General features: G+C 34.5%; 1 protein-coding gene across 1 annotated transcript in view; it reads left to right on the top strand.

Moving 5' to 3' along the window:
• LOC111604611 (sodium channel protein 60E) overlaps window positions 1-7,869 on the top strand; it is a 32,998-nt gene extending 25,129 nt beyond the window's left edge. Inside the window, exons 17-27 of the mRNA XM_023322725.2 lie at window positions 325-499; window positions 603-899; window positions 1,218-1,372; window positions 2,170-2,303; window positions 2,413-3,082; window positions 3,192-3,551; window positions 3,652-3,760; window positions 3,818-3,999; window positions 4,270-4,370; window positions 6,957-7,208; window positions 7,284-7,869. Of these exons, the coding sequence (XP_023178493.2) occupies window positions 325-499; window positions 603-899; window positions 1,218-1,372; window positions 2,170-2,303; window positions 2,413-3,082; window positions 3,192-3,551; window positions 3,652-3,760; window positions 3,818-3,999; window positions 4,270-4,370; window positions 6,957-7,208; window positions 7,284-7,783 (2,935 nt within the window). The 3' untranslated portion in view covers window positions 7,784-7,869. The remainder of the gene's footprint in view (window positions 1-324; window positions 500-602; window positions 900-1,217; window positions 1,373-2,169; window positions 2,304-2,412; window positions 3,083-3,191; window positions 3,552-3,651; window positions 3,761-3,817; window positions 4,000-4,269; window positions 4,371-6,956; window positions 7,209-7,283) is intronic.
• Window positions 7,870-11,822: the final 3,953 nt, after the last annotated feature.

Here is an 11,822-nt window from a genome sequence, read left to right on the forward strand (position 1 = left end):
GTGCAGTGTTTAATACAATCTCGTCTTCTTTATGAATTTCGAATAGAAATCTATTTTTGTAGTACATATCTCCATTTCTCCACATATCCATAATGTACATAGCTAACGACTCGTATAGTATAAAAACTATCCTCTGTATATAAGCAGTCAACACTTGTACATACTCTATATATATTTTGTGTAGTTCTTTTAGCAGATGAGAAAAGCACATTCCTTATATTATAATTGGGCTTTAAAATGTGTTTTGTAGCTGTATCCCCCCAAAACGAAATTGTCCCATCCGTAACAGATTTTTTAGCGTTTCATAAAACATTTCTATTCCAGGTGGCAAGGAATGCGGATTGTAGTAAATGCTCTCATGTATGCAATACCATCAATTTTCAATGTACTTTTGGTTTGTTTAGTTTTTTGGTTAATTTTCTCAATAATGGGTGTACAATTCTTTGGTGGTAAATTTTTCAAATGCGTCAATGAATTGGGCGAATTGCTGCCAATTACTGTAAGTATGCCAAGACCCAGATCAGGATCTGTAATTACGTTTAAATGTCAATATATAAATCGAAAATCTGATTTAACGTATTTCACTTTGGCACTTCTTGTAGGAGGTGAACGACAAATGGGATTGCATTGAGCAAAACTATACGTGGATCAACTCAAAGATCACCTTCGATCATGTCGGCATGGGCTATTTGGCTCTACTGCAGGTAGCCACCTTTGAGGGCTGGATGGAGGTGATGGCGGATGCCGTGGATGCGCGTGGCGTCGACTTGCAACCTCAGCGCGAGGCCAACTTATATGCGTATATTTATTTTGTTATATTTATTGTGTGCGGATCGTTCTTTACACTCAATCTATTCATTGGAGTTATCATTGATAATTTCAATATGCTCAAGAAGAAGGTAAGCCATATGGCCTAAGTTCTTAACCAGACTAATCAAAATACTCTCTAATTGTCCAATTGTATATATTATAAATATAAAAAAGCAAGTCTAAACAAACCTCCTAAACAACCTTAACAAAAAACTCACTTGAAATGTACAAAACAATCTGTGTATAAACCCCGACCCCGCCCCCCGTTCATTCAGTTATCGGTGTTCTATAACTAGTGTGTGTTTTGGTGTTTATTTTCTTATATTGTTTTTGATATATATATGTGTGTATTGTATGTATTGTATATATAAATAAATGTTCATTCTATTCTCATCACTTTTATATAGTATGAAGGAGGAGTGTTGGAAATGTTTCTCACCGAATCTCAAAAACATTATTACACCGCTATGAAAAAATTGGGACGAAAGAAACCACAGAAAGTTATTAAGCGACCTATAAATCATTTTTTAGCTATGTTTTATGATTTATCCAATTCGAGAAGGTAAACAAAACCAAAAAGTTTTCTGCAAAAACCCACAAAAACAAATTGTTTTGCTTAACCTATACTTCTATGTAAATTTAAAATATATAGTTTTAATTATATACTCTAACTGTTAGCTCTAAAAACATAATACTCTACTACTGGTTAGGCAGACATCAACACGATCCAGAACATTGTCTCTCTCTCTATCTCTATACTATATATCTATATATATATCTAATTTTTGATTTGGTGATAAAATCCATTTGAACACTTCACATTCTCCGCATTTGATGATGTTTCGCTGGCTGTTTTGTTGGCTGCTTCTTTAGCGCAACCCGAAGAAGTCGCCCAAACGCCTTTAAGCCATAATGCAACTACAATTCTTTTCCAATCCGATATGTTTATAGATGTTTTAGAGCACTACTATACGTATATCTTAACATATATAGATGTTTCCTAATGCATTCCAAAATTGAAATCTTAACGCACTTTGTGAAGTGTGGGCATGCTCTATAAAGTAAAGTAAATAGTTAACAGAGTTAGTTGTGGGGGGGTTGATTTAATCTATGTAACTATTATAATACTAACAATATCGATAAGCATGTCTATAAATTTAGATCTAGTCTTTAGTCTTATGCTACTCAAATATCTGTATATATATTTCGATAGTTTATGTTTTTTGAGCAGCATCTGCACTTCGGCACGCACGAAGTCTGTGTCTCTCCTATTTATTCGAAAACTCTTTACTTAATTAATATCTGTTTGTAATTTCATATGTATGTATACGAATGAATCGGCATCGATCATATATGCAGATTCGAAATAGCGATCTTTGTACTGATTTTTCTAAATATGCTTACCATGGGCATTGAGCACTACGATCAGCCCCACGCTGTGTTCTTTATACTAGAAGTGAGCAATGCATTTTTCACCACTGTCTTTGGACTAGGTAAGCCTATATAAACTGATAGCTTAAACCACACTCCAAACCTACATGCATTGCCTATTCTTTTATCGACTCGTTTACTCACACTTTTACCACATTCACTCATCCACAGAGGCCATAGTCAAGATTGTGGGTCTGCGCTATCATTACTTCACGGTGCCTTGGAATGTCTTTGATTTCCTGCTGGTGTTGGCCTCCATCTTTGGCATACTCATGGAGGACATCATGATTGATTTGCCCATCAGCCCGACGCTGTTGCGTGTGGTGCGCGTCTTTCGCATTGGCCGCATCTTGCGTCTCATCAAGGCGGCCAAAGGCATACGCAAACTTCTCTTTGCTTTGGTTGTCTCACTGCCAGCCCTCTTCAACATTGGCGCCCTGCTGGGCCTCATCACATTCATATATGCCATATTGGGCATGTCGCTGTTCGGACATGTCAAGCTGCAAGGCGCACTGGATGACATGGTGAACTTTCAGACGTTCGGACGCAGCATGCAGCTGCTGTTCCGTCTGATGACGTCGGCTGGTTGGAATGATGTGCTGGAGTCGCTAATGATACAGCCGCCGGATTGTGATCCGTTCTTCAATAGGCAGACGAACGGCGATTGCGGCCATCCGCTGCTGGCGATCACCTACTTTACGAGCTTCATAATAATCAGTTATATGATTGTGATTAACATGTACATCGCCATCATTCTGGAGAATTTCAATCAGGCGCATCAGGAAGAGGAGATTGGCATCGTTGAAGATGATTTGGAAATGTTTTACATACGTTGGTCCAAGTAGGTTCTCGAATATGATTTCGATTTTCGAATTCGAAGTCTTGAGTGAGCAACGAGCACACGAGCTGGGCGAATACTAAAATTGAGTTTGCATTTGATTTCGTTACAGATATGATCCACATGCCACCCAATTTATACACTTCTCGCAACTGTCCGATTTTATTGCCTCACTCGATCCACCATTGGGCATCTCGAAGCCCAATAATGTCGCTTTAGTGTCATTTAATCTACCCATCTCGAAGGGTAATAAAATACACTGTCTCGATATTTTGCACGCGCTAGTTAAGCACGTGCTAGGTCATGTCGAGGAGACCGATAACTTCAAACAGTTGCAGGAACAAATGGATGTCAAGTTCAAGAAACAGTTTCCAACAAGAAAAGAATTGGAAATTGTTTCATCAACACGGATCTGGAAGCGCCAGGAAAAGGCAGCAAAGACCATACAGACCGCATGGAAGGACTATTTGCGGTACTAACAGCAGCTAGCCCAGAGCATCATTTATTAATATTTATAACAACAATAATTCTTATATATTTACGACTTATATGTTTCTACGCTTACTTCACAGGCGCAAAAGTGAAAAGGAACGCTCCAATTCGGGCGATAGCGCCACGCAAAACTCTAGTCCCGGCGGTTGGCAATCGAAGCTATCCGCGCTCAACTTCTTCCATCTGCAGGTGAGTCCGTGACATATGCTTGTCCCATGTCTTGCCTAATCTCACTCTCTCTTATAGGTAAGCCGTCGCGGCACTGCCTGCTCCAGCCGCGCATCCTCGCGCAAGTCATCCCGCGCCTCCGATGGCTCTGATCTTAGCGAGCTTGCAGGTCCTTGGCTAAACCTGCCATTGATGCTCGTCTCTGGGGCGGATGATGTAGTCAAGGACATCAAACAGCAAAGCGACGAACTGGGCAAACGGTATTTAATCTTGCTCTTAATACACACCCACACACACACAGATGCATACACAAACATATACACACATGCATATATATCTATATAATATATTTATATTTATATATATCGTAAACGTGATTCGAAATGCAATTTTTAGACGAAAGGCTTTCACAATCATGAACAGCAAACAGCAAACAGCAACAACATTGATAAAACGAAAAAATGTTTGAAATTTCTTTAACGTCTTTTGTGTTCCATCAATATATTTAAAAAATTGAGCCCTATTTTTAGCATATCCTCTTGTATCTCCCTAAACTATGAGTCCTTGCTCGCCGAAATGGTCACAGCCGTTTTAAGAAGTGGCTCCCAGCCTAATGGCTTGAATTATTTAGGTAAAGCCAATGCTTATATCAGTTAGCTAAAACAACAACAACAATTACTATTACAATTACAATTACAATAACAATTACAACAAATACAAATTAGCAAATATCTGTCAAACTCTTAAGTTTTAAGTTCTCTCTTCAATAACTCGCCGCCACCAGCTCACTCATATATATACCTTTCTCTGCCGCTCTCTCTCTTTCTCTCAATAAATATATATATATTTATATAATAATAATAATTATATTTACCCAGTAACTCGTACAAGTCGACTTATATAGTTAGTTTCAACATACTCATACAGCAAAGCAAAACTAAAAAACAAACAGTTTCAAAAGTCTCTCATTGCTGCCAATGCTAAACTCTACAATTAAAAAACCAAACTTTATGCAGTAAAAATAAAAATTATGAAATGAAATTATCAAAATTTATAATTTGTAAGTAGTTGCTCTCTCTGTCTTTCGCTCTCTCTACATAAGAAACTCTCTGAAAATCGAAAATCAAAAATCAAAAATTCGTTTGAATGCGTAAATTTTAGTTGTTTATCTGCTCAGTTGCTTAGCCGCTGCTTGCCCGATCTTTGACACGATTATCATTATAACTTTATAACGATTATCATTTAACTTTTTCTACATTCCGTTACCGTAGCAGCATATATAATCTAAATATATATTATCAGCATATACAGCCCGAAACACATGCAAAAAATGCAATATTCAAAATTCAAAATTCAAAATTCAGCGATATTTGAGAAATTGAACAAACCAATTATTATTGACACATTCACACTCTCACATACCCTGTATTATAATAATGTACAGCTTATTGAATTTGCAGCTTTTTTGTACAGTTCGATTGAAACAACAACTATGAATCCATAATTTCGTCAAAAAATTGCAGAGAATTTGATTAAAAAAAAAAAATAAATATATATCTGTATCTATTATCTATCTACAGTCTTGACCATACCAATATCAATATATAAACAAAATTTATTGGTTTTTTTCTTTGGATCATTATTATTTCTATCAATCTATAATCATTAGCGGTAGCATATTTGTGGAAGCGCCTCGAGCAACTCGTCGCCGAAGCTTTTATAATTTCTTTTTGCGTCATCAGGATGCTGTCGATGACAGCTTAACCTCACCTTCAGTACATAGAAAAAGTAATTATTGACAAGTGCCTAAAAACACCGAATCACTATATCACTATATCAATCAATCAATCAATCAATCAATTTGTATGTGTATATATTCTCTTGTACATAGCCGCCACTATAGACTGCACTTACAATTATTTTTAAGCTACTCACGTTAACCATTCCAGTATATAGATATATCATATTCATGTGGCTTTAAATCTCTCAATATTTCAATCTCTCTCACTCTCTCTCTCTCTCTCTGTCTCAACTGTCAAACTTCAACTCAGTTTTTATCATTGTGATACGATTCAATCGCACATCAAACGTTGCTTTTGCCAATCAAAATCAATCATCGTTGTACAAACACACTCGCACATTTCGTTAACCATAACTTACTCTATATATATATATATATACCCCAACTTTTACTTAAGTAAATACCACTGAATATATTATTAGTATTTTAAGTACACTCTTCTACTATTTAGCGACTCTACGTACTATTGACTCTACTATTTACTAAGTACTGTACTGCCAAAACCATAATAAGAGATATACACTGAATTATTGATATATACCGAATACAGACAGACCGCTCACTCTATAATATATAATATATATGGTTGTGTAATACCTTCGCTATGGTATTTCATCCTGGAATCTTAATTAAAATACTACTGTTATTCAATCCGTTACTCAAATGTGTTGCTCTGCAACAGTTCAATCATTATTCGATATATAGTTATAACTATATAAGCTTGGGATCGAGTCTTATATAAGATCTAATTTAGCGCCCCTAGTATATGAAAATATTCAAGACTTTCAATATTCTCAGACCAATGCGCAGTTAATTTTAAATACTATCTCTATTGCTAATACTGTGGCAGATAATCTACTACTGAAGCTACTACTATAGTACTACAACTACTGAAGCTACTACTACTGAAACTACCATTTTAGTACTACTCCTACTACTACTACTACTACTACTACTACAACTACTGAAGCTACTACTACTGAAACTACCATTTTAGTACTACTACAAATACGGCTACTACTACTCCTACTACTACTACTACTACTCCTACTACTACAAATACGGCTACTACTACTCCTACTACTACTACTACTACTACTACTACTACTCCTACTACTACTACTACTACTACTCCTACAACTACTACTACTACTACTACTACTACTACTACTACTACTCCTCCTACTACTACTCCTACTACTACTACTACTACTACTACTACTACTTACCTACAACTTATCTACTGTTTACTTATAACTTATCTACTGTTTAACTACAGCTCACTTTACCTACTTTACTTACAATTTATATCCTGTTGATCTTTGCCCTCTTTTGTCACACGATCCCCTATCTATTATGTACTTTGTTCGTATCACGATCGTTATACACTAATGCTGTGCATTTCACCTACAACAGCAGCAATGAACACCAGCAACAACAACACAACCTCAATCTCCACATCCGTCACATCTGCCTCCGCCTCTACCTCTGCCTTCGTCTCTGCTAGCGCCACTACCGTTGAAAGCGACAAGCAAACGCAACACCAACAACAGGTGGCGCCAACTCCAACGCGTAAGCGCGCCTCTAGTTTTATTCGCAAGAAACCGCCCCTAGAAAGAGGTTTGTCAGCACAAAGCGCTTTAAGAGTTAACAAGAACGCTTATGTCTGTATGTGTGAACCCCTATTCTATACTCTGGAACAACTCCACTCATATAATTCCTTCCATTTTGACAACTTTACAGCGGAGGCCCCGGCACCGGAGGTGATTGTGACGAAACCATCGCCAGAGCAGCAAACTCATCCGCATGTCCATGCACTCAGCCTACGGCCGGACAATGCAACGCTTGTTCATGTGCTGGTGCATCGTGAGAGCGAGGAGTACAAAGAGGAGGATGAATGTAGCCTCTCATCCCCGGGCCAAGGCTCAACAAGTGGCAGTGGTCATGACAAGCCGAAACCGCCGCAAATACGCATTAACACTGGCTCAGCGGAGAGTGGAATGGATACCTGTCTAATGCCCACAGTGCAGATAATGGTAGATAGCCCTAAGGAGCCGCCTCGCGGCGACTTCAGTGCTGCCTATACACCCACTGTCGATGTGGATGCGCCCATCGATGTGAATGTGCAAGGAGATACATCGCAAGTGTTCTACGAGTACAATCCCGAGTCGAATGTGGATAATAGCAATGATATAGAACCCATGGACGAAAAGCTGCCCGATGCCGAAGATAAGCAGAGATGACCTTCAGTTAATATGGCAGAGCCAGATAAAGAACAGCAGCAAGAGAAGCATTCAAGCAGCAGTAGCAGCAGCAAAACGAGCAGCTGCAGCAGCATTAACAGCAACAGCCACAACAGCAGCAGCAGCAGCACCTCATCAGCTAGCCAGTCAACTGGACAGCGTCCAAGTTGACAAACTCCAGTCTGAGAGCAATTTTCACGTGCATTTTGGAAGAGTACTTATAAATGCTTAGACCTAGGCACGGGGCAAACGTTTTTGCCCCATTTGTTATTCTAGTCGATTAATTATATATAAATATATATATACATAGTTGCTTTATACGATACTTAGACAGAACTATCCAATGTTTATATCATTCTATAAACATATATATTTAAGTCTTGGCAACAGTGCGCTGTGCGTCCAGCCAAGTGTCTAGCCTAGTCTTAGAACTAGAATTAGCTTAGTTTTAACGAGAAAAGAAATCAATATAAACTCTGTGTTAACAAAACGTGCATTATACCGTACAAGTGCGTACACGTTGTAATACTCAAAAATCAAATCAAATGGAAAACACTAATATTAACATTAACATTAACAGTAACAGTAACAGTAACAGTAAAACTTAACATAAACATTAACATAATATATATGATAGAGTTATGTATAATTAGATACTAGCTAAAACGGTTGGATTTTCGTTGTGACAGTCAGTCAGTCAGTCAAGTGGCTTTATCGGCCGATTTCGAAAGATATTTTAAAGGTTGTTTTTAATTATACAATACAAATACAAATACGATACGAAACATACTTACATAGGGTATATACATATATATCTATATACACACATAACTTAACAATCGCGTTGTAGACTTAGGCTTAGAGTTTGTTTTTCTTCAGTGCAATACGTACATATACGTATATATATATATAGATATATACATATATATATATGTATATATATATATTTTGTACATATGCCAAAGGAAGTATTTTAAAGCTAAATATATTTAGAAATTACTATTCATAGCAATATATAAAAAGAATTAGCTAGCGACAATTGAATTGAAATATTAATGAGGAAAGAATTTCCCTACTTTTTCCCTACATTTTTTTGTTTGTTTATTTTATTATTATTATGATAGTTCAAGCGCATAAGTACAAAGGAGAAGTATTAACAAAAGTAGTTTCCAATACTCTTTGCAAACAATCTACTCACACTTATTTCTCAGAACTCAGAAATATCAAGAATAAGAACTCAAACTCTAAAAACAAAACAAGCCAAAACACAAATAATGTCAAGTGATTGAAAACTCCAAAAATGAAAACTAAAAAGCAATTTAAATTCATCTAATAGCTAAGACCCAATCGGGTATTTATTACATATACCAAATACCACATGCCATTTGCGATATTTATGGTACAGTAACACTTGTCACATAACGTTTTCTTTATTCCGTAATACTCTTATGTAACGAAACTAAACAGCCAGTTTTAACCGCAGTCCTACCTAAGCAATGTGCATTGATACAACTTATGCTATATCGAATATCTACCATTTAGGCATAAAATGTTTTTATTTAGTACATATAGAACATATTATATGTGTATATATATTGAATTGTGAAATCAAAATTTGCATAAATGCTCTTCTATACAAGCTTCCACGAAATGACATTTGATATCATGTATATATGATAAACTATTTAATATACACAATATTACTATTTTATTAGGCCTGGGCCACGTTTCGAAGAAACAAAAGTGAATTATGTTTAGTTTAGCTGCATGCAATCAATCATATGTTAAGTTTTTAATGACTCCCCTCCTACATGCGCCCACTCATTAACTGTATACTATATATTTACTATATATATATCTATCTATATACAACAGACAATCAGACAGACGATTGATCGTAAATTGAAATTATGGTACCAACTACAAATCGTTTTCTCCAGAACAATTAACAAATACAAAGACGTACACACTTGTGATTTTAAACTGCAATTTTTACACAACAAACAAACAAACGAACAACAAAACTTAAGATCATAATAAACTTTTAATTAGAATTGTTAACAAATTGCTAAATAATGTTTAAGTAATAAATTATTGAATACAAAGCAGTCAGAAACCAAAAAACCAAACCAAAAAAATAAACACTCGTCAATTAAGTGATATTTATTAATTGGTACATATATAGGCATATAAAAAAGCAAAAGCAACAACAACATATATAAAATAGAGTGTACCATCTTTCAATTTGTAAATATATATATACACACACACAAATTTATATATATATATTATTAAATTATATAGCAAAGCTTTAATTTTTCATTCCAATAATCGCTTAAAGTTATTGTAAACTAAATCTTTCGATTCACAACTCTGAAAAAAAACAAAGGCAACATTTGATTTAGTCATAGAATATAAAGACAATAAAAACGAATGAGGCATATATTAATATTATATAAAAATTAAATAAAGACGGGACAGAGCTTCAACAATTCCAAAGAACCCATAAGAAATAGCTAAATAAACCAGAAAAACTTAGTCCAAAAAATTGAACCAACCAAATATATGAAAGAAAAACAGTCCTATGCATTTAATATAGCAGTGGAACGAATCGTCAAACAATGCAAATACATAAATATGTATATGAACAAATAGTGTATATATACATATATATAAATAGTTAATAACAATTAAGTACAGCTGGTTTGATTAGGCATGCCTTACAGTATAAACGATTTTATTTGTTGAGGTTCAAAGTAAATTTAAAAACAAAACAAGTTAACGTTTCATATGTATATCAGCAAAATAGATGAAAAAAGAATATATATATTAAAAATAATTATATATAATTAGTTATATATAGGAGCATACAAATTGTTTAACATATGCTCTGCAAACAATGTCAATTATTTTTAATTTGCGTTAACAAAAAAAAATAATACAAAATAAGCGACAACTTGGCAGTCGGGTATAACCGACTGTACAATGCTCGTTCATGTTACAAAAAGTATCTAAATTAATTTATAAAAATTTGTATATTTGATTTGATCTCAACCGTCATATAACTGTTGGATATATATAGTTATCCGATTTATCAAGCAGCTTGCAATTGTGTTTATATAACTTTGTAACTGCTCTATAGAGAAGTTGAAGACTTTAGCTCTTTCACTCTATGTCAGGGGCTCAATGAGCCAAGCTATATAAATTGAATATTACTATCTATAAAGTATATATATTTTCAATTTCTAGTACCGAGCTTTATTATTTGGTAAACAACGTTGGCTAATTGCCAATTTAATGTTAATGTTAATATACTCTTTTTCGCAACATGGACGAGTATAAATAGAACAAATACAAAGAACAAAATGTAGTATAAAACCCATTTTTTGTATATTAGAAACGCGTTTTAGTCCTCATTCCAAGCAAAATAAAAAAGAAAATGTTTAACCTTAGCTTCAAATTACATTTATATGTATATACATATTCAAAGCTGCGCTCAAATTGCAACGGATCGAAGACAACTCAGCGTATGTATATATATATATATATATGTATAGATCTAGATATATGTATATATAATTCCAAATTTTCAGCACATTTCTTAAATGATTTTTGAATGAAAATATTTTGCCAATTTGATTTGCTTTGATCCGCTACGCTCATAGCCATAGTTAAAGATATCATCTATATATATATATATATATACATACATACATATATATGTATATATATTTCTATAGTGTCACATAATGAACCGAATTCATATCAAAAGCAACATAAACAAAAATCTAACATTTGCAATAAAAACATCTATATATATATATATTATATATATATATATTTACTCGGGTACAAATTGGTACAGTAAAGACATTCGTTTATACAATATTTACTGTCTAAATATTATATAATCATTATACTTATACTAAAAAAGAAATACTTATACGTATAACTTATCAAAAGTCAAAATTTATTAACTGCAAAACGAAAACAAAAAGAAAAACAAAAAAATGAGAATCAACTTTTAAAACTGAAAACA

Source organism: Drosophila hydei, unplaced genomic scaffold (assembly GCF_003285905.1).
Source record: "Drosophila hydei strain 15085-1641.00,03,60 unplaced genomic scaffold, DhydRS2 tig00008125-arrow-arrow-pilon, whole genome shotgun sequence".
NCBI classification, from domain to species: Eukaryota; Metazoa; Arthropoda; class Insecta; order Diptera; family Drosophilidae; genus Drosophila; species Drosophila hydei.